The sequence below is a fragment of the Odontesthes bonariensis genome, chromosome 15, assembly GCF_027942865.1.
Source record: "Odontesthes bonariensis isolate fOdoBon6 chromosome 15, fOdoBon6.hap1, whole genome shotgun sequence".
In the NCBI taxonomy this organism is placed as follows: Eukaryota; Metazoa; Chordata; class Actinopteri; order Atheriniformes; family Atherinopsidae; genus Odontesthes; species Odontesthes bonariensis.
In genome coordinates this window covers 26,205,138-26,228,390 of record NC_134520.1, presented here as the reverse complement: position 1 = coordinate 26,228,390, position 23,253 = coordinate 26,205,138, and the positions used below count along the sequence as shown (strand labels likewise).

Here is a 23,253-nt window from a genome sequence, read left to right as displayed (position 1 = left end):
AATCACAAAATATCTTTTTTAATACCATGGTTATTTGTATTTGTATTACAAGGTTTTCTGAAATTTAGTTTTAGAACATTGCCTTTCTACAAGATAGGGCCAAAGAACTTGGTAAAACTTCTGGCTCTGTTGATACTTCACTTTTGTATTTTAAAGACCAAATGTCTGACTAGTTCAGTCAAATGAAACTTACTGACATGTCATGAACGGGGCTTGTGTGGCTGCTTAGTTCCTCAATCGCATGGCAGTTTCTCTCTTTGCCTTATAATACACCTATATTAGATTTATTGGATCTGGTTGCTTTCTTCATGTGTTTCATTTGTTTAAGTTCAAACAAATTTTTGATTCAAATATCAAAACCTCTTCAAATTTGCATCTCTGTCTCTTTTTTCTATTTCTTTTTGTGCTAAATAATAGCTGTCTGTATTACAGCTTCGTCAAAGTGTTTCGTTTAGAGTCGTTTTAAAACTTGTGTTTTCACCTTTTTGAACTTTCTTATTCTTCACATAAATTTACATCTATTTGTGGTATGTTTATAGTTTTCAACTTCAAGCATCTGTATATCATACACAAATCTAATCACTCTCTTTGCAACAATGCTATCTTGTCATCCTGCAGTTTCTACTTTAAGCACAAGATGGAGGCATAAATCTATATTATAACACTGGCTTGTCAGATGAGTCAGCCGTCTGATGAACAGTGGAGAAATGGTTTCTGCGGTAAGGTGAAACAGAGGTGAGTCTCAGTTCTCAATGCAAATGTTAACGGAACACAAAGCGGTAACAAAGAAACAGGAGATATGTGATACTTGTCATGTGATACAATATGTGAACTTTCCACTGCAGATATGAAAAGGGACAGTAAAACTATGGAGTAAAAACACATAAATCTAGGTTGTTTGATTGTATAGCTTTACCACAGTTTTAAAGGCCTTGTGATTCTGAATATGATTCAACTTCTTCCAGGCACTACAGGTGACACTAAATGCACTGAACTTTTGGGTTTTGGTATCAGAACAACTGCTGCAGACACATTTCCCAAATATAAAAAACAACCTAGCTGTGAGGGGGAAACAAAAGTCTAGCAAATTGTCCTTTTTTAACCAAAAATAGTACAAATGATCCATTAAATAGTCTTATAAACTGGTGTGTCCTTTACATGGTCAGACCAAAATCTTCCTTTGAAGTGCGGTCTCGTCTTATTTTATCCAGGAAGCACACAATGTTGTGTCCAAATGCTTTATTAAATCCAATTTCAGTAAACTCAGATAAGATTTTCATTGTTCCCAGGCATGTATTATCTAAGTGTATTTCACATAGCAAGGCTAAGACCTTATCATTAGAGAAAAATTGTTTGTCCATTTATGGTATCTAGTCACGATACCAATGGCCTCAGTACCAGGAGTCTTTGTCATTGCACCTTATATTTTCTGATTGTTTCATAAATTCATTTACGGGTGAACAGTTTTTGAGCACATTCAATTTTCCTGTACATCTTTGAGCACTGAATATCCCTCAGTTTCTCAAAACAACACTGGAAGAATTAGCTGTTGAGTTGATAAGTTAATCGAGAAAAGATTACTTGTGGTCTTTTGATAGTTTGCATTATTCAAAACAGAAAGACACCAATAATTATATTTATCCTCAAATTTGAGAAGTTGTTAATATATCTTACACAAAAGGAAATTGAGTTTCTTTGTTGTTGTCTTTTTATTATTATTTGAGTCAGACAAAACACAAGATATTATTTATCCCCTTTACATCTGACATAACGTTGAGGTCTGAACGTTTTGTCGGGTGAGTATTGATAATTTTAGTTCACGTCATGCATTTGAAGTGGGAGTGCTATCTGCAGCTGTAAAAGTGACAGCTGGTTCCAGCAGGTGTTTTAAGGACAGCAGGTCCGCACAGTGAGCAGCACTCACTTCTCTCACAGCCCAGAAGCAGACTTCAAAGACTTTCTACAAGGGGCAAGTGATGCTAATGTAATTAGTTTTCATTCATATCCATTTCCTATGTAATTGAGTCTATATAGTCTATTACACTCTCAAGTATGAGGCTGATTACTTCTTTAAAATTAAACCGTTAAGTGAACACTTTTTAGGAGAATCCGGTAACCCGAACGGTAAATTATCACTTTGTGTTGGGTTTTTTTCAAGGATTTTTATTCCACAGAATCTATTTATTCCTACTTTAATGGTCTTTAGTTTACCGAGACTCACCCTGCATCAATTACTACTTACTACTGTAGTCTCCGCAAATGAAGCCCGCCTCTTCTGTAGCTAGCGGCTGCTGTACTGTTCATTAGCATGTAGGCTAACTCAACAGGTTTTTCCCAAGTTGAACTTTTATGATTAAAATCGATTTTGTGAAGTTGTGAAACACGTTACTCAACTTTTCTGTGCCCAATCTAATGTGGAAGAGCTTTTAGCTGGTGAAATTGAAACACCTTGATATTTTACCCAAGGTAAAGCCATAAACGACGATAAGAAGGATTTTTTTTTAGTGTTTAACAACTACATCTCCCATGAGCCTTTGCTTTCGAATGAAGCCTACTGGGAGCTGCAGTTTTCGGATGCTAACGATTGGGATTTCCCTCCACATGATATTTATAGCGCGTGTATGAACAGAATATGCAAAATTATTTTCTTAGAATTAGTTAATTAAATAATAGTTGGGAAATCTTTACATTTTTGCATTTATGAATTCAGTCTGAACCCTTGAGCTCAGTCAGACAAGGGAACTCCGTAAAGACCGTTGAAGATTTTACCCACAAAATATGACTATAGTATGTTTTATTATTCATTAGCGTAGGCTACCCAGCACTAAATTATAATGAAAAATGTCACATTGATACATGTTGAGTAAATGTAAATACATTGTTCTGATGATATCTGTCACTCAAAAAATATTTTATATAAAAAATGCAAGCATTTATACCTGTAGTCATGTATACCTATGCAGGTAAAGCAGGTCCAGGTTAAAAAAAAATCAAAAGCAACTTTCTAACTAAGCTAGATAAGAAACTGATGTTACCACTGTGATAATACCCTTTTTTGGCCGTTGCCATGTTGGTCTGTTTTTAAGCCATAAAGTGCTCATATTTGGACAAGATGGTGGATCTGAAGGGGAATTCTGTAAACCTGGCTGGACAAAAAAGAGCATCTTTGAAGAATAAGATATGAAAAGACTATCATCTGTTTAATTATGCAATTATTTTCTAAATGACAAGGAGCACACTGATCAGAAGGAGGGAATCAAACTGTCCAGAAGTCGACATTAAGCTGTTCCAGTGCCGAGGGGTCATCAGTGGCCGTTAGCTGTGATTGTTTATCCACCTTCTCCTCCCCATCTCCTTTGTGTCACTCTCTCAAACACACACTTTCTGACACTGCTGACACTCTATCCAATTAAGTACCCTACTTTAACACGATTAGCCTACAAGAAGACAATTTTAATACGCCTGTTGTATTTCTAGTCTTCTCTTATAAGTTAAGAATCTCATGGTCAGATCTGAATACATCTGAATGCAGGTTCACTCTGTCTTCATGCTGTAGCCTCACCTTCGTCATGGTCAGCTGCATCAGCACCAAACACATCTTGCAGCATGTCAGTGCACTGCGCACTGAATCAGCCGGCTTATGCTCGTCACGTGATGTTGTGGTGTGGTAGCTTTGGGTTTTCGATTGGCTGAGACTTATCTTACCAAAGAGCAGTCATTGCACACTTTGGTGAAGTCATGTGAGCATTGATGCAGGATTTATTTAAAGATTCAGCTTAAAAGTCAGCCACATTAAAGAGGCTAATTGCATGGGCTAACATCCATGCAAAATAGCTGTGGTGCATATGTGTACTCATTTTTTTGGTTATTTCAAAGTGTTTTCCGTGAAATTACCTTATTATAAATGTATAACTTCAGCTTTCATGTTGTCATAATATTGTCATAATATCATCATAATATCTGTATTTTTTTGTAAACTGTCATGAGTTTGAGGGGAACATTTGTGTGCTTTCTGCTTCCTCTACTTAAACATCTTGACCTATCAGATGCTACAGGAGGGACTTTAGGGGGAAATCGTCTGTCACGTTTACAGTTCCTTACGGCTTATGGTTAGGAATTGTATCGAAGTGAAGTTTCCTTTGTTTTTCACTGCTTGACATTTTTTTGACTGGCAATTTCTTCATTTGTTTCTTCGTCAGAGGTACTGTCTTTGTTTTGTTCACCTTGTCTGTCAGGTCACAACTCACAAAAACTAGAAGTACAGGAATGGCTTGTTACACTGTAATTGGGCTGACAGCTATGTTTTTTTGAGTTTGAGGGCTAAAATTAGGTTGGCCAGAGTACAGCAGTCTTTTCAGTAATCTCTAGCAGCCCTTTGCAGTCTGATTTACATTTAAAAACATAACCTGCAGAGTCACAAAGTTGTCAAATGACTGCAGCAGAGAAAAAAAATCAAAGTAAAAATTGATCTTTGACTGTTGTGGAGTAGAACTGAATATAGTATCATAAGGCAACAGTTTTCTATAATCACTTTTTTTGATTAACAACTTTGAAATAACTCATGAGCCTATTATTGAATTGAAGTCATTACATATGAACATCCCAATCATATTGTTCCACGTTTGTTAACATTTGCAGATTAATGAGTACTGAAATTATTCAGCTGTAGCATTTAATGGCATTCTGATCATTTAAATTGAAGGTAGAATGTGAGAGACAAAATATCAGCAAATAGTAGTTTAGATGGTATAGGTCACAGGATGTGGGTCTGTTTGCAGCGTGCAAAAGAAAGATTTGAGTCAGTGTAAAATCATGAAGCTAAGCCAGCACAGCTGCATTTGTAGCCTGGCCCTTTAGAGACCTTTTCATAGCGTGCGTCCGATAGTAACCCCCACTGGCGTATATCTGCAACGTGTAAAGCAGAATCTCTCTCTGCTGGGGGATGGGCATGAGTTTCATAGCATCATCTGTCAAGAGAAAATGTGTGTGCGTGCTTCCTCGCAGCAACTTCCCCCACCTTCTTCATTTGGGTTTGCATGGCCTTATGTGGAAAATGGGTCTTGTGGTGTGAGCAGTTTCAGCCAATCAGGGTGCTTTGGGATGAGAAGAAGGGGGGTTACTGGAGGAAGCTGGCAGGCCTGTCTGGGTGGGGTCTTCAGGGGGAGGGACCAGCAGAGCCGGCTGCTGTTTGAAAATGAATGATATCCTGCTTTAGTTGTAGACACGGTGGTGGTCGGAGTATACGTTCGTGTTTCACGGAAAACTGAAGACGCAACGTTTATATAAAGGAGACAGGAAAAGAGGAGAATTTCATTCAAATTCAGCAGAAAAACCAGTCAGCTTCCTGCGATGCAACGTGAGTACTGCAGCTCAATTTGGATTTTTAACACATGAAATTGTGAGGAAGTCCTTTTACCTCAAATTCCAGCTTTCATTTTAAGGTATCAAGTTGGAAAGGAGCTGTCTAATGATCAACCCTGATAAAAAAACACAAGTTTGTTCGTATATTTCATATAACATCATTGCATTTTACTTGGTAACGATGAATAACGTACACAGGTTTTATGCTATACCAACACTAATCTCACTAATATATTTGAGTGGAGCTGATATTTGGATCAATTTGACTTGAGCCATGATAACATAATACCCACTGTTACCCAGTCTGTGGATTTAAAGAGTGATTGAATTGAATGGCGTGGGTGCCTCTACCTTTAAACAACACGAGCAGACCTCTTGCCTTGATAAATGGGTGTAACCCCACCAGCAGATCTCTCTGAATTTGCCAGTGAAGCTTTTGCTAATACCTTTTTAAAGCATCTTCTTCCTATAAAGTCATCACTGGCATGTTCTTCCTATAAAGTCAGCACTGGCATGTTCTTCCTATAAAGTCAGCACTGGCTAAAACATGTTTGAAAATTGGGAAAGACAAGGCAACCATACAATGATGGTGCTGAGGATTACGCCCTGTCATAAACTGCTTTACTGTGTGCATCACTCGGAGGCAGCAACCAGCTGTGGATTCAGATCATGCAGGGCACTGATATATAGAGATTCAGCATATATTTTAGCTGCCTTTTCAGTTACAGTTATAGCTACAGACAGTCAGAGGTCATGGTGGATCTAAACGGACAAAGGAAGACAATGCATTAAGTTTAGAGACAAGACAGAAGGGAGTAGGTTTCTTTTCTTCTAGGCGGGGGGGGATTATTCTAACTGAAGTTTACAGGCTTGATGTTATTCTTCTGTATTTGGGGGAGTCCCTCGCTTGGTTTTGGGTGGACATCTTTAAAGATTGGGGTTGTGGTAGTTTGTGAGAACAACACATTTGAATCCTCTGTTAATCAGCGATGCAGCATTAGAGGTTTATGTGTCGTTATCCTCCCAACTGTTGCTGCGTTTCCCTTTCTGAATGGAACAGCTGTTGCTATGCTCAACTCTGCTCATAATCCTCTCCTGACTGCATGACTGCAGTATTTCTGTAATGGTGTAAGTTTGTGCAGTGGTGCTCTCTCCAGTAGATAACTCATAATCAACACTGGATGTTCTGCCCCGTGATGAGCAAAGCTTCAAGAAAAGATGCTAAACAGTTTGTCAGTTAGGTTTTTAATGTGTCAACATGAGATGAACAAATAACTGATTAACTGGCATTTTGTTATGCCATAACATTTTCTTCCAGCTGAAGATGTCACCTTGGCCTCGAGAGAAGATGTGATAATCAGTCTCATGGACAACTAGTCAGTCAATCTGTTCTCCTGTGTCATGAAATTGATATCTTATTTGGCCTTTTTATGACATTTTATAGTCAAAACAGTTAATTTTCGGTTGAATCTATACAGAAAATTATCATTTGGTTTTGCTTTTGGTTGTTTAGGCAATCCTTTGAGGAGGAAACCCCCTGAGTATCCCATCGTTGATATTAGGAAACCTCTGCTCTTGAAAGAATGAAAAAAAACTGAGGATGATAATTAACCGCGGCAAGCAGCAGATTTTATATTAAGTAAGACTGTAACAATGACCGCGGTCATGTTGTCGTCCAAGGATTGGTGTCATAAGACATTTTTTCAGCGACTGACAAGAAATAGGTTGCTGCTGTTCCAGGGCCAGATAAGAAGCGTCTTTATCGAGCATTTGTATGCGATGTTAATGTGATGGGCTCATGTGACATTAATGCATAATCTGAAACGGACGCAGCGTTTAAAAAAAGGAAGGGTAACTAAAGAAGAGAAGTGAAATAAGCTTGATGATCCTCCCCCCCCACCACGGCGTCTGATTTTGAAAGCTATAAACACCAAACTTTCTGGGTTTATGAGAGATGAAACTTTTTCCTGCTCTCTCTGTCACTGCTCCGCCTTCTTCTCATCCCAAGACCCTAACAAAGGCCGAGATTGAGACATAAGAGGAGGGGGGATTTTTTTAATGGCTGACCCAGATGATCCCCCGCATGCCTGTCATGCCCTCATACACCCACAGCTGTGTCCCTGCAGGATCTCTGACTGCATTTGCAAGTAGACTATAATGTGTTATGTGTCTAGAGCCCCTTCAGGGGGAGCAAGTCCCCACATGACCAAGGTGGGCTTTCTCTTACAGTGGCAGCGACACTGGGGTGGGGGTCCCAGGCTGAGAATTTAAGGAATGTTAGTATGAGCACGACTTTGGATGCATCATTGTGAAATATTCAATTGAAACTGTTTTTGGAATCACACCTTGGAAGTTGTATTTGGAAAATGTGTGTCAAATTCTTCGAGCATGCAGAAAAATATTTTTGGCCCCGCCCTCTGACCTCTCTGGAGCCTGTTTCTTTCCACTTACTCAAACCTAATTGTTCCTGACAGACAAGCCATGATAGGCTGCTGCCACAACAGGCGGACGAAGCTGCTGGTATGTGCTGTCAGCCCGCTTAAATAAACAGGGTGAAACCGTGCTCTGCGAAAGAGGTGGGGTCCCTGTCAGGCAACAACAGTGGTGTGAATGAGAGGCCGGGGCATGGACCTGACAGTGACAGAGGGGTGATGGTTAGATGTGGTTCCTGTGATGACATAAAAGCGTCCCTGCAACACTTCTGAAGCACCTCTGTACCATCTTACACTTTGATCATCTCTGATCAAAGAGCAAAATCAAGCTGTTTCTGTTCTCTGCTGTGGGTTTTTAAGCAAAGTTTTACTTTATCGACTTGGCCTTCGTGATATTTTTGGAGGGTAGAGGCCATGGAAACACTTTAAAAGCTGTTTTGTTGACCGAGAACAACAATGAAAGGTAGATCATTATTTGAAGACAAGCAATGTTATCGCCATCTGTGACTTCAAGCTTGTCAGCCACACTCACACTGCTCACCCTTTTCCTGTACATATTTTATCAGCAGATTAGTACGGAGGCTATTTGTTTAACAGCTCGTAAAATAAGCCATAAAAGTCCTATCATATACTTCCTTCTCTTTTGTTTCTGCCCATCACTGTTTCTTTTTTCATACTCATTCAAAACTCAGTCAACGTGTCACAAACATTAGTAATGTTACTTCTGAATGTCATTTAATTAAATTTCTAATGAACCGATTTTACTCTAAAGCCCGGACACAGAAGTGTAAACTCGACCCTTACTGACACTAGAATCTGTAACGCGACCCTGTGCCAACAACACTGCAATGTTAGTTTTGTGATGTTAACACGCAGCTGGCTGTCACACAGGTGTTGGTGATTTTACTCAGTTGCAATTAGAAGAAAGGAGTCTTTCTGGGTTTTTATTAGCCTAGCCTAATTAGAGAAAAAGATACAAGCTTTGAACTAAATCTGTACTTGAAAATCTTTGTTTACCCCCTTAAACTATTGTTGACACAATTTACCCGTTTGCCTGTCAATGTCTTTTACAGATTCCTTGTTGTCCTTTTTTTTTTTTTAGATAAAAGAAATAAACAAGCTGTGGTGCTCCTCTCTTACAGTGACAGCGTGTGAGCCCACCTCCATGTCTGAAGCCGTGGTGACGGAGCCCTCTCAGGCAGGGGGCTTCCAGGACTCATCCTGTGGTGCAGGAGACAGTGCCGCTTCCTTTGATGACGGCATAGTGGACACAGCAAAGTGCGTCGATACAAACGTCCTGCTCCAGATACTGGGCGGCTTTCTCTCTTCCAGCTTCAGAATATAATTCTCATCTGCTTGAATGACATACAGATTATCAGTAAAATGTAGCATTTGGTGACAGCCTGTGTGGTCATTTTGTGTCATTTTTAAGGAAACAGAATGAAACAGATAGGGAAACATTGTTCTTTTATTAGACATGGCCTGTACTTTTTGTTTTTTCAATATATTATTGGCTTAGGAGTGACCTTTTAGTGCTGCACAACTGTCTTTTATTCAAATTTGATTGTGAGTGCACTAATAGGGAAATTAGAAAAGCCAAATGTATCATCAGTAGCAGAGCTACAGTCCTCAGTAGTAGTTCAAATATTAAGCTTTCATTTAATGTAACCACGGTATCACTGTGAAACTGTCGTGGTGTTTAAAAAACCTGCAGTCAAGATTGCATTATGTGCTGTCATGACGATGAGAGCCACTATTTTCCCCCCACATGACTCAGCACGGTGTCACTTTTCAGCCCCTGAGCTTCCCCACCAGGATGCAAAAGATTGCAGCCACTTTGGGAATTTACTCAATCATGAACTGACATGTTTTTCCCCTTCCTGTTCTTTAGTGAGTCTTCAGAGGAAGAGGCCACAGGGGAGAAGGAAGAGGAGATCACCATCAGCACCAAGACTACAGAGGTCCCAGCTGAACAGAGCTCAAACACACAACATGGTGAGGGCCGCAGTCACCTCGTGTCCCCTCTGTCCTGTCCCCTCCCTAAAGTGGAGCAGCTGGATATATATGATAATAATCAATGTATAAACATATCATTCTGCTGTCTTCTAATGTTGGAGCTACGCACCGTCTTACTCTTGTTGCTGATGTCAGCATTCGTGGCTGAACGTTTTTTCCGGAGGAAGCAGACTCCACATTCTTTGGCAGAACAAACTCCACTTCCTCTTTCTTTCCCTTAAACTCAATTTTGACATTATTTCCCGTCTCAGTCAGTTAGGGAAAAGCATTATTCCATAATGCTCGTTAACATAATGAAAAGTGTGTCTGCCCTGTGATTCAAATTTAATCTCTTAGCATGAAAACATACACGAAAATCTAATTTAATGACTAAATTACTCATATATTTACTCATAATTACTTAATGTTTCTGTACTTATTTTTTAACTGGTATATTTTTTGCCCTCCTGTCATTTAGAATACTGATAACCAGCTGTACCTTTCGTCATAAATCCACAATATGACACGACTTTATGACTGAAACATCCTGCTGGCATCTGGGCCAGTAACCCATCTGTCTCTCCTGAAAATCCCTAGCTTGGAAAAAGCTTCCCCCTCTATTAATGATTAAAATCCTCTGGGTTTTATTATCATAGCCAAAGTTATTCTCCTGACTTGCATATGATTGTGCAGTCACTACTGTATAGTGCAGAAAAAGACTTAAGAAATATGCCATTAAAATTATAGAAGACACTGTAACTCAGACAGTTTTATCTCAAAAGCTTCACAACTAAAAATTATTTCTCGCTGCACATGTAAACTGTTTACTTCTAATTAATTTTGGATGATTAATGCGGCACCTCAAATTTTGGTGGTTTGTGTTAATGGCTGATGTTTTGTTGCATGACTTAATTGCATCTACTGTATTTCCAAACATAAAACAGGTTATTATCAGTAGGGAAACCTAAGCTTGCATTGTATTAAATCATCACTTTGTCTCATCATTTCTTTTAAATCTATTTTAATTATATATTATATATATATATATTGCTTTCAGTGTAATCAAAGTAGCCTGACAATGCGGTTATGAACCTCCCAATACGAGTGAAATGTAGCATCGGAGGTTTTTTCTATCATATGAGAAAGTTTGTCTCTCAACACAAGTTTAAAGCCTGCACAGTTTATGAAAAGGTAAACAGACAATATTGGCTTTGGTATTTCAAAGAAAGCTTTGTGTTGCCATTGACAGGAAATGTCTTACTATCCCTTAATTGGACGGTGTTGTGATCCTATGTGGCTGAGGCCGGAAATCTTGCAGAGGGCATGAATTAGTTTCACTCTTTTTCTTTGTGGCCAAGCTTTCCTGTAGCTTTAAATAGCAGAGGATGAATGGGGTGTTTCCCTCCAATGCCACACATACACTGAGCTTAGACAAACAGCTGACTGTAGCAGTAAATGTGAGAAAAGATTTCCTCCTTTTTAATCAAACCTTTTATCATTTCTCTGAATATCATTTTTCAGTGACTGCCCAGCGCCCAGACTCCCTGTCCCTGCCATCAGCAGAGCCACGCCTGTGGACATCACAGCGCGACGCAGAGGTGAAACTCAGGATCGGTGATTCTGGTGTGGCTGCTGAGACCCCTTTGACTGTTAACCAGATGTTCACCTCAGCTGTGGAGCGCTTCGGTGACTATATAGCTTTGAGTTGGAAGGAGGACGAGCAGCAGAAAAGCCTCACTTACAAAGAATACTACCAGGTCTGCCGCACCGCTGCCAAGAGCTTCTTAAAGGTAGATACCTGTATATGACACATTTAGTTCTCGATCATCTTAATGGCCATTTTGCCCAGTTTCCTGACATTGTCCAGACAAAATAACCCAGTAAAATAATACTATCTACAACTGAATCAGTCATGAGAACGGTTGCAGACTACATTTAATTCTTTGCAAAGTATGAAGCCCTTTTCTGACCAAAAACTTGTACATACAAGATTAAAGCGAACGTTTGGGTTTCCCAAGAGATTTACAATTTTATAGGTTTAAACAAGTTCTCAGAGATTAATTAGCTTGTTAGATTTATGGCTTCCTCACAGTTATCATCAGGGAGGAGCTGCATATTTCTAAGATCTGTAAATACTATGACTCCTCAGACCCTGTCCCAACAATCAGCAACACTGGCTCCTGTGAGCATTTTAGTGTAAAGATTAAACTAACTGACATCCGCAAAGCAAGATCGGCTATAAGAAGCTGGCAAAGCGTCTTCAGGTAGTTGGAAATGACAGTTAACAACAATTGTAGATGTCACGTTGAAGTCTGGAAAAGAAAGAAATCTTTCTTGGAAGGCTAATCAAAACCCATGTTTGACTACAAAAGACATTCAGGAAGGTTTTTGGGGAGTTGTGATGTACATTTGTACTGTACTAACTAGAAATGTTACTATATCTGAATTACTACGATTTCTAGACCTTTTTATGGAAAAATAACCAGTGCGCTCATTCAGACATTAAGCTCACTTAAAGGGAAAAGAAGTCCAGCTGGGAAAAGGACTCGGGAGTATTTTTCCAGATGTTGGAAAGCAGCACTGGAACAATTCAACATAAGCAGGTTTCCACATGGAAAAACATGACACAATAGGTGGCACAGTTATGGGAATTCCACGCAGTAGCTGGTAAGATGTAGAGATCTGAAACTCTTTGACTGTTTGTTCGTTTACTCCACATAAACGACAGATTTTCTCCATTGTAAAGATTTCTCAGGCTTAAAACAGCCGATTTCTTTTGTCACCGTTTGTACGCTTGATTTTAGTCTGTGGAGACAACACGCAGCTCAGCTCAAAAAGAGCTGAAAGCCAGACAGTGATGCAGCTCAGGACAGGCCTCAGCCGCTTGTAGAGGAAACAGCATGTTACGGTTTGTTGTAAAACTCATCGCAGTTAGTCAGCACGGAGACACACGCTTGACTTTGTTTGTGTAAACTGAACTAGACTTCAGTCTGAAAAGGAGTTGTGTTTCATTCACCAGTATTAAAGGCTTTAACAAAGGTAATTAAAGGCTCACCGCAGTTTTAAATCAGTTCAGTTTGCAATACGACGGTCTCGAGTACACTTGACTGCTTCGTATGATTCTGTACTAACAGCCCAGATCTTTCTTTAGATCTGCACTCTCACAACAACTTAACTTATCAGTCCTTAACTCCACACTCAATCAAACACAAAAATGCCACAGGAGAAAGTGTTTATGTATCTCACTCATATGGGCCAAATCATCCTTTTTTTTTCTTTATGCCTAAACATTTCTGCTGGTGTTCCTGCAGCTTGGTTTGCAGCGCTACCACGGTGTCGGGATCCTGGGCTTCAACTCAGCCGAGTGGTTTATTGCCGACATAGGAGCCATTTTAGCAGGGTGAGTTTAATTTTCAAAAGTATGTGACTGTCAACAAGGAGCTCAGTGTTCTCTAGTTCAGGGACGCAGAAAAAAAAGTGTTTATCAACGTGTGTGTGTGTGAGAGAGAGAGAGAGAGAGAGAGAGAGAATGTGTGTCAGTGTGTACATTTGCATTTCTTTCATACCTGAGTGATGCACTCGAAGACTTGAAATATGAGTCTGCCGGAGCACAGCTTTGGGGGTCCTTCAGTTTGGCACGTAGCTTCTTAGCATGAATACACCTTTATTGATTGATTGATTTATTTCAGCAGTGTTCTAAACAAGCAGCTGACGCACTTCAAGGATGAAAGGGACTGTTTTTAGTACACGGTGAACTACTTCAGACTTCCAAACCCATCATCAAAGACTGATTTCCCCTCTAATTCTATTCTGATGAGTTTGGGCCCCAGAAAGGTTTGCAATAATGAGTTCCTCTCCAATTGATCATCTCAGTCTTCTACCTTTTTGTTCGACTAAAGCTGTTGGTGTGTGAACTCTGAATCAGATTACTTTACTGTACATACAGCAGTAAAGAACCAGCTCAACCAGCAAATGCTGTTTACACACTGATGTATGAGAAATAACTAAAGTTGACATACATTATATTGAGTCATGTGCGGTGGTTGTGTTGGTATGTTGGTATCTTATACCACTGCTAAAGATGATGAATTGAGCACAGATCACGTAAGAGCAAAAACTCCCTGTAATTTTATAATCACATATACAGGCACCAAATGTTATTCAACTGGCCAAAGGAGCAAAAAAAAGCATCTGAGAAACCAAAACCCTTGAGCAAAATAAAGCCTGAACACATTGATTGGTCAAGGCCACGGCTGCAGCGGCTGAGCTGCTTACATCACCACACATCTGCTGCATGACTGGGATTTTTCATACCGTGTGTCTAATTTTAAGATTATAATCTAATTTTGAAGAAGTCTGGTCACACCGCGGTTCTCTTGTGTGCAAAGATACAATGCTCGTCCCTTGGAGCTTCATCGTCCATACTGGTGCTTATGTGGATTAGCCCGACTCCCACGCCTTCTGTCTGCTCGCTGCTGACGCATCACAAAAGGAATGTGAACCTGTCAAACCAGTCGCAGTGGCAGTGTGGGAGGGTTACAAGGTACACCAGTGAAACGCAGCTAGTTGATGAGGTAGTTTCTGCTGTCCTATTGAAAGTGCAGTTGAACTGGAAAGACCTGAACCACAACTCTTATTTTGAAATGATGAAATGTTGAAATTATGCGAGTGATTTGTTGATGTTTTATCAGCTCATCATGAATGTGTGCCATTATAGCAGGGTATCATCTGAAAAGGTTTTATAGGTTTATAACAAGTAAAATTACATTATGTTTATGGGATTTATTTTTTCTGTGTGTTATGATTAGTTTTTTTTTAAATATTGTTCGGGTTTGTTGTTGAGCATAGCTGGGATCTTAGGACCAGATGAAATGTGATAAAGAAGTCGATTATATACTTTGTCGAGATAGATTATATACTTTGACATATCATCCCTACTGATTCACTAAAAGTGTATTTCTCCGGTTATTGTTAAAATGCATTTGTATCAGTTTGTCTTTTATGATACATTTCTTCAAAAAGCAAGCAAATGCCTTAATAAAACAGAAAAATGTTTATATTTCTTTTGCTCATCACGTCCAAAGCTGGTACACGCCCTGAGACGAGAGTGTTTGGGGCTTATTGAATCTTCTGAATTAGATTTCTGTCAGAGTAACACAACTGTAGAGATTCATCTGAGTGACTGTATCAGTGAAAAAGAAACCGACTGAGCAAGGTCTGCTAACTTTGACCCTCCCTCATCTCTTTCAGTGGGTTTGCTGTGGGCATCTACACCACCAACTCTCCTGAGGCCTGCCAGTACGTAGCAGAAAACAGCAAAGCTGATGTCATTGTGGTGGAGAACCACAGACAGCTGCAGAAAATCCTTCAGGTGAGACGAGGACGACCCGTCACCTTTAAACTGATAAACAACGGCTGGACACAAAGTATATATGAATATGAACAACATTACAACAAACTTAGAATAATGGAACATATTTTATAGATGGTAACGAGTAGATTTCTTTCCATTTTCTTGTAAAAGTCTGCACGAAAATGTGCTCATTTCTTGTGAACATTTATACCAAAACTTTAGGAATTTATATTTTTCTTTAGATTTAGAAAGGTATCAGTTGTTTCTGTTTTTTCCAAGGTGTTATATTGAGTTAGTAAAGCGTTTCTGCTTAGAATTAGCGTAATGTGTGGATTCTGAATACAAAAAAAAGGTCAAATTTTAAAAAAGACCTTTTAGAAATACATCATTATTTCTTCTTTTGTTCCCAGATTGAAGACAAGCTGCCGAACTTGAAAGCCATTATCCAGTACAAAGACGCACTAAAAGAGAAGAGACCAAATCTGTACACCGTAAGCACACACACTTTATACAAGAAGCATGAAAAGGTTTATTAAGTACAAGAAACCTCATCAACTGAGTGCTTTTCTTCCTGCTGCAGTGGGCAGAGTTCATGGAGCTCGGCCGCGATGAGCCAGACGCGCCTCTGGATGCAATCATCTCCAGCCAGAAGCCCAATCAATGCTGCACGCTCATCTACACCTCAGGAACAACAGGGCAGCCCAAGGGAGTCATGCTGAGCCATGACAATGTAAGTTATGAGATCCGCGTGTTTCTGGACCCTCGGGTCACACGTCTGGTGCCTGACACTTGACACCAGAAACTGGTTTGTAACGGGAGGAAAGTGCAGAAGCAGCAGACAGATGTGCGCAGCGTTACTGCACCGTTGGGAAGGTCGCTGCGCATGAATCACAAGTTCATCTTTAAGGATTAGAATGACTTCATAGTCTCAGCGGTTCCACTTCAGGACATTTAACATGTTGTAATCCTGTTAAATCTTTGAGTTGAGCACTGCTCCTGACTGCAAAGTGTATTTTTGGGATTGTTTCTGTTTTGTACTTTCACTCCATGACATTCCAGAAATAAATGTTGTACTTTACATGCTGTAAACATGATAAAAGATTTGCCTTGTGACTCATGTTGTCAGGAGCAGTTAAACGTCTCGATTAGTTTCTCATTCAAAGGGTGAACCTTTTAACATACGATGAGACAAATGCAAACAAACTGAGAAAGTAAAAGAAGTGTGAGAATAAGTATGTCTTGCATTTGAACAGTTTCCGCCACTGCTTGTTAACTTGGTGCCCAACAGTCTGAGCCAGTTAATCTATTCAGTGGACTTTATTCTCACTAAAGTTCATCTATAAAGATATGAAACACTGTTTACATAAGCCAAGCGTAACCTCCGTGCACAAAACAAAACCCATTGTAAATACTGCGTTCCCATCTCTTTCTGCACAGATAACGTGGACTGCCCTCTCCACCGGCAAACATGTGCATCTCACAGACGCCACCCAGGTTCAGGAGGTGGTGGTCAGCTACCTGCCGCTGAGCCACATCGCAGCTCAGATGGTCGACATCTGGGTCGTCATGAGGGTCGGAGGGGCCACCTACTTTGCTCAGCCAGATGCCCTGAAGGTGAGACGCATCAGCGGTATTTTTATTCGTTAAAGGGATAAATGCCCAGCGGCCTGTACTTGTAAGTTTCTACTGAGTAAGACAAAGAATTTGTGGCTGACCTGTGGGAGGAAGTGTTATTTTCAATATTTACTGCAGAGGATAAGATAAGTATCCAGTTTTACTTTGCTCAACATCGCTTTCGCAAATGGAGTTTCAGCTCGATACGAAATTAAATAAACAGCAAAAACGCTGATAATAATAACCTTTAACCATTAACCATTGCTGACAATAAAAGTTTTAAAAATGAGGACACAAATATCCCATTTTATTTAAAACACTAAGCAAGTTTAAGCTCTAAGTTATAAAGATGGCGATCCGTGGTTGAGGGCTATAAAAGAGAAAGTCTACTGGACTGTAATGAATCAGCCTGTCACCAAAAACTTGTCTCACACCCTTAAACCCTTCACCAGTCCTGTGTATATTCCACTACATGTCACTTTATCTGGGATGTTGAAGAATGTTTGGTATGCTGAGCTGTTTTCTTTCAGGGGTCGTTTCTCTTATTGCATTAATTCGTCACAAAGACACGTCCATTAATGCAGTTAAAGTGAATAATGTGGTTAAAAGCAGCAGATTTACAGAATTCTTCCAGAAACAGTTAAACGGACATCCAGAGGACGACATGTGACTGTGTTACACAAGCAGAAAAGGCGTCTTTGTCTCTCGTTTTTACACAATGGTAGAAGAAGTTGAAAATCTAATTCATGTGAGAGTTAAACGGCATTTTGATGCGTTTCATCAGGGTTCGCTGGTAGGCACCTTGAAGGAAGTGCGTCCCACAGCCTTCATGGGCGTCCCACGAGTCTGGGAGAAGATGCAGGAGAAGATGAAATCGGTCGGAGCAAAGTCTTCGACGGTGCGCAGGAAAGTGGCTGCTTGGGCCAAAGATGTGGGTCTGCAGACTAATCTGACCAAGATTAACCAGTAAGTACACGTTGTGCAATTAGAGCTACATTTAGTCAGGGTTCAGTCATTTCTTCAGGGGGTGGAGAGATCCGGTTTTTGATGCTTTGGTTTTGTCTTTTTTGTGTCGGTCCTTAGTGAAATCACTGCAGTCAATGCAATGTTGTTAGAATGTGTTGTGTTATTTCTGGGTATGTGGACATACACCCAAATTTGACTTGAAGAAACTTTCCTTTGAGTCTCATTCTTGGAGCAGTGTTGGACATGTCGCCTCACACGAACCCATCCTCTCTCTTCAGAAACGCAGCCGCTGACCATGCTTCATTCAGCTATCGCATAGCCAAAAAGCTTGTGTTCAAAAAGGTGCGCAAGGCCCTGGGCCTGGACCGCTGCAACAAGTGCTACACAGGCGCCGCCCCCATCACCAAAGACACCCTGGAGTTCTTCCTCAGCCTCGATATTCCTCTGTATGAACTGTACGGCATGAGCGAAAGCACCGGTCCTCACACCATCTCCCGCCCCGAGGCCTTCAAGCTCACCAGGTGCCTTTTTCTTTTTGTTGAGATGCAGAATTTTCCTGCGTTGCCATCTCAAAAGTTATACAAACACCTGCCTGGTGGCGACTTCTATAAATCTTTTTGGTTTTTGTCTCGCAGTTGTGGTAAAGAGATCCCTGGGTGCAAAACAAAGCTGCACAGCCCCGACGAGGAGGGCAACGGCGAGATCTGCTTCTGGGGTCGCCACGTCTTCATGGGTTACCTCAACATGCCCGACAAGACAGAGGAAGCTCTAGATGCAGAGGGCTGGCTGCACTCAGGTGACCTGGGCAAACACGACAAGAATGGCTTCCTCTTCATCACCGGACGGATTAAAGGTATTCACTCACTCGGGTGAATTTGTTCTTGAACTGCCTTGGAGCATTGCTTCTCTTTTCACTTGGATACATGTTGTTTGGAATCAGTTAAAACTCTTGTGCTGTTTCACCCGTTTGTCCACAGAGCTCATCATCACTGCAGGAGGTGAGAACATCCCCCCGGTCCCTACTGAGGATGCTGTGAAAGAGGCCCTGCCGCTCGTTAGCAACGCCATGCTGATCGGGGACAAGAGGAAGTTTCTGACCATGCTGCTCTCCATCAAGGTAAAAAACGGAAACCCTAGAAGAGATATGGTTGTCTGACTGTAGCGATCGGGAGGACTCTGCTTGTTTAGTTAAACTTTAATCTTGTAGATAACACAGGATGGGACTCATTGTTGCAGCTTGACGGATATGTGATGCAGACTGCAGATGTGACACTGTATCTGAGACAAGCATTTCAAAACACACTCTCAGTGTTGTAAACTCTCAGTCTGCATCATTTCTATCTAATCTCAGAAAGAGTCAGTGTGTCAGTCATGAGGGACATCAAAAAGAATTGCAGTGAAACGCACCAGCCTCTAATTTCTTATGTCAAACACTGCCACCTGGTGGGCATTTAGGAGGAGCACGTTTACAAGCCACAGTCTAAAATTTGTATTGCAGGGATTGAAGTTTGAAGCTTTCTAACAGATTTCTAATGTTGTTCAACAAAAACAAACAAACAGATCTTCCTCATTTTTCTCCCTGCAGTGCCAAGTGAACCCAGAGACGGGCGACCCCGAAGACGAGCTGACGCCAGAGGCCGTGGAGCTCTGCAGAAAGCTGGGCAGCAACGCCACGCGGGTTTCTGAGATCGCAGGAGGCAGAGACCGCAAAGTCCACGCCGCCATCCAGGAGGCAATCAACCAAGTCAACGAGAAGGCAACTTCCAACGCCCAGCGCATTCAGAAGTGGGTCGTTCTGGATCGGGACTTCTCCGTTGGTGGAGGAGAGCTGGGTGAGTAAAAATGTGCTCTTTTAATTCTGTGCTCTTCATTTCTTTGTGTAGCGTCGACAAAACAAAAACAGGGATAAGGGCATCATCTTAGTCTGTGGTGGCCAGTTTGTCTTTTTACTTTCAGCTTTGTAATATAAAGCATTAAGACCTCTCGTACATAGTTCCTATCTCAGTTGTAAGTCGCTCAAAGTGAAATTTTACTGAATTTTTCATGGATTTTACAGGTGTAAAAAGGAAGAATTTAAATTTCAATAAATGTAATTTATTTTTTGGTTTCCTCATGTTGCCACTGTAGTTACCTTAAAGTTAGAGTTGCTTGAGATGTGCTGAAAGGGCACCCTCTGTGTCGTTTATCATCTGACTATTTGCAGTTTAGTGTAGCTGAATCAGAGCTGATCCTGGTGTTTAAAAAGGGTCTATTAGTCCCAAGATGGACCTCATTTTATGTTAAAACAAACTGAGCTTCGGCCAAACTGTGACAAAACGACACGAGATAGAAGTTATTTCTATATCCTTCACCACAGAGTTGATACACACTCGTACATGCTGCAGATTCACTTGGAAAATAAGACTCTGATTGTATGGTTAATAAATGCCACTAACTGCTGAGGAAATTATTTAAAAACACTGGAACACGTGCGGATGGCTTTTATCATTTATAGACTTTTCTGGACTTTTTACTATCACAAATATACGGTTTGAATTTAATACAAATATGTAAAACTCCTAGTTCCTCTTAATAACTCTGCACGACCCATTTTACATATAAACTTGGATTTATAACCCACACTGTATGCTCTCAACAAACTGTCTTGGTGAGCTAATTTGCTTTCCACCGGTCCTGATGTTCAGTACAATGACTGAATGCCTCGTCAGATTCATGATGGTTTCCACATTCGTGTGATAAATTAGTCGTACGAGAGCTTTGAATCGCCACAGCTGTGTGTAAATGTTTGAGGCCAGACAATCAGGCTAAAAAAGCAGCAATTACAAATGATGTGGACGGGTTTTGTTTTGCATCTGCATCCAATTAAGTTCATTTTCTGTCTATTTTGTTTTGGTTTGAGGCTCTTTATGGCAGCTTTGAATCATTTTATGTCTCTTTTAGTCAGTTTAAGTGTTTTATAGCAGTTTGAAGCCATGTTTAAGTCTCCTTGTCGTAGTTTGAGTAGCTTTGTAGTCATTCTGAGCCTCAATTCAAACAAAGTGTGTCAGCGGCAGGTCATTACTGTTACATGCTCATTTCTCTGGGACAAACTTACTGGGTTTAGGAAGCACTTGTTAAAGGCCTTTAAAGCTTCAAGAGCTGGGCGTGTTTCACAGTCCTTTGTCGTCCCACAGGTCCAACCATGAAGCTGAAGCGGCCGGTGGTGCTGAAGATGTACAAGGAGCAGATTGACAACTTTTACAAGGAGGTGACAACTCCAACGACCCTGGACAACCCGCTGCCTCCCAAATAGACCATTCTGCACCTGCAAGGAGATCCAGAAACACTCCTAACAGTCATAAGTCCAGACGGCTCCCTGAAGTCATCCTACGCCTGTATAAATGTTTTATTTGCCTTACGTTGTGCTCATTCTGTCTTGGTTTACATTTGTGGTTGTTATACTGATGAGAACTGAGAGCAAGCATTTGTAAAATAGCTTTATAATTTTGAAGATGTTTTAAAGTTGAATTCAGCTATTTATTTGTGTCCGAGAGGAACAATAAGATGAAGTATCAGCAACAAGCTATATGTAAGAAAACTTGTACTTGAGCTAAAGCGACCGAATCCAAAACAGAAAACACACGTTGAGAGGAGATTCTTAAAGGAATAATTAGCATTTTTATTTATTTTTGGTTTGCCAAAGTTTGTTTGACCAAAAAGAATCGAATGAAGAAACATTCCTAGAAACAGTCCAGATGAACAGTTTCCTGGCGTTTACATGCATTTGGTGTTTCTCATGTCTTTGTCTTTGCTTTGCTTTATTTTCTACGTGTCGAGGGGTTTTACCCTGATCTTAAAGGTATCTCAAAATCCAAAACATGAAGCCATATGTGTTGCTTTGGGTCACACGGTGTGTTCTGACCCGTGCCGACTTTAACGCTGTAATTTTGTGGATTTTTGTAAATATGATTTGCCTTTTTTTTCACTTCATCTGGCTTTATTTTTAAATGTCACATCGGTTTTTGCACTCCCGCATGCACACAGTGAAATGTACATAAGTTCAGTTCCACGTGAGTTTATATCAGCTGCACACACCTCGTTCTTATCAGCCTGTTCCCTACATTTATGCAGCATATTTGAAGTGTTTGAAGTTGTTTCGACGAAAACTCGTAACAGAGGTTATTGCACTCCAAACAGCTGATCTTGTACATGCAGCTATTGTATATAAGCGTATTAAAGGTGCTCGCAGCCCTCAATTTAAGGTTAGTTTGGTGGTTACGAGTCACTTGAAGTAGCCAAAGTGAATGCTGAATAAGAACATCTTATTTACAGTTAAATAAAGGAAATGACGGTAATTCGGTTAACTCGGTAAGTGGGTCTGAGTGAGTGAGTTTCTTCAGGTTTCAGTCTGGCTGGTGGAACCCATTTAATGAACTTATAATGGGAGAAAAAAAAATGGGGAAGTTTGGTATCTTAAGACAGGCTGTGATTTATTCGTGGTTACTTTTATTGTCAGAACTGTTGTGTTGAGATGTTTGCCTCGAACACATTGAGAGCTCACAAGACCCCCGACCGAAACTGGATTTACCTGAACCTGAAGAGCTGTTGACGATATCAGGGTTGAAAGGTGGAGCTAAGCTGCGGGGAACAAAGTGAAGCGGCGCCCGTTTGTGCTGAATGAGTGAGTGATCAGTTCTGGAATAAAAGGTTATTACAATCGTGTGTGGACATATTTCTTTTGAGCCGTAAAGAAGCCTAAAGTAGAGATGTTTAAGATGTATTATCCTGTAGCGAATGATAGAAAATGTTCAAGGAAGAATTCATTCTAATGTGTTGGGGGAAAAAAAGGTTGGTTAACTCAAGTATTCGGTTGTGTATTTTTCCAACTAATAAACTTAAAAAAGGGTGCAGTATGAGCATCATCATTAGCCACTACTTAATAAATCATACTTCTTTAACTGTTGACCAGGTGTACAGAACTATAGACGAGTCACTGATGAGGTAGCATCTCATTATCTGCCAGGAGAAGAGCGTTTTTAGCGCAGTAGGCTACAGTCTAAAAATAGGTCAACTTATTCGATCAAACTCCTACAGATATCCTGTTTCATCAAAACGATGAGTCTCTACAATAAATCTTGTTAACATCTGTGATTCGGCTGCTTTGTCGAGCAGCTGTAGAGGATTTGCTCCTATTTATGTGACGTATTTTAGAGATGGCCACTTACAGCATCCATTACAGCAGCACGGCTTCATAGCAGAGGAGTCCAGGTGCTGGACTGGTCCAAAACGGAGCAGCCATAAATCCCCATATAGGACGAAAACAGGACGTTTCTCTCCTAAAAAGTCCAACACCTTGTGTCCTGAGTTTACATTTACAGACTAATGTCAAAAGGAGACGGGATGCTACACAGAGTTAAACACGGTCCATCATATTCAAGATGAGCATTCTTTCATGAAATGGTCAAACTTTTCACTTTCAACATTTGATGTTTTCTCTGCTCTATTGAGAATTAAAAAAAATGCTTAAATGATTTATGAATTATATATGGGTTG

General features: G+C 40.5%; 1 protein-coding gene across 3 annotated transcripts; it reads left to right on the top strand.

The window, feature by feature from the left end:
• The first annotated feature begins 716 nt into the window (after nt 1-716).
• acsbg2 (acyl-CoA synthetase bubblegum family member 2) lies at nt 717-22,417 on the top strand. 3 transcript variants are annotated; one of them, XM_075485744.1, is made up of 15 exons: nt 717-735; nt 8,936-9,071; nt 9,685-9,788; nt 11,310-11,578; nt 13,100-13,188; nt 15,039-15,159; nt 15,552-15,632; nt 15,722-15,871; nt 16,579-16,755; nt 17,540-17,721; nt 18,000-18,242; nt 18,357-18,574; nt 18,699-18,838; nt 19,307-19,553; nt 20,895-22,417. In XM_075485744.1, the coding sequence occupies exons 2-15, from the start codon at nt 8,959-8,961 to the stop codon at nt 21,011-21,013; spliced, it is 2,253 nt and encodes a 750-aa protein (XP_075341859.1). In that variant the 5' UTR covers nt 717-735; nt 8,936-8,958; the 3' UTR covers nt 21,014-22,417. The 3 variants fall into 3 exon arrangements, with proteins under 3 accessions (XP_075341859.1, XP_075341858.1, XP_075341857.1); XM_075485743.1 differs by lacking the exon at nt 717-735 and adding an exon at nt 1,894-1,984; XM_075485742.1 differs by lacking the exon at nt 717-735 and adding an exon at nt 5,166-5,356.
• Nucleotides 22,418-23,253: the final 836 nt, after the last annotated feature.

Coding starts and splice junctions, on each gene's coding strand:
- acsbg2 (XM_075485742.1), top strand. Junction 13,189..15,038: donor ATAGGAGCCATTTTAGCAGG/GTGAGTTTAATT, acceptor CATCTCTTTCAG/TGGGTTTGCTGTGGGCATCT. Junction 15,872..16,578: donor TCATGCTGAGCCATGACAAT/GTAAGTTATGAG, acceptor CTTTCTGCACAG/ATAACGTGGACTGCCCTCTC.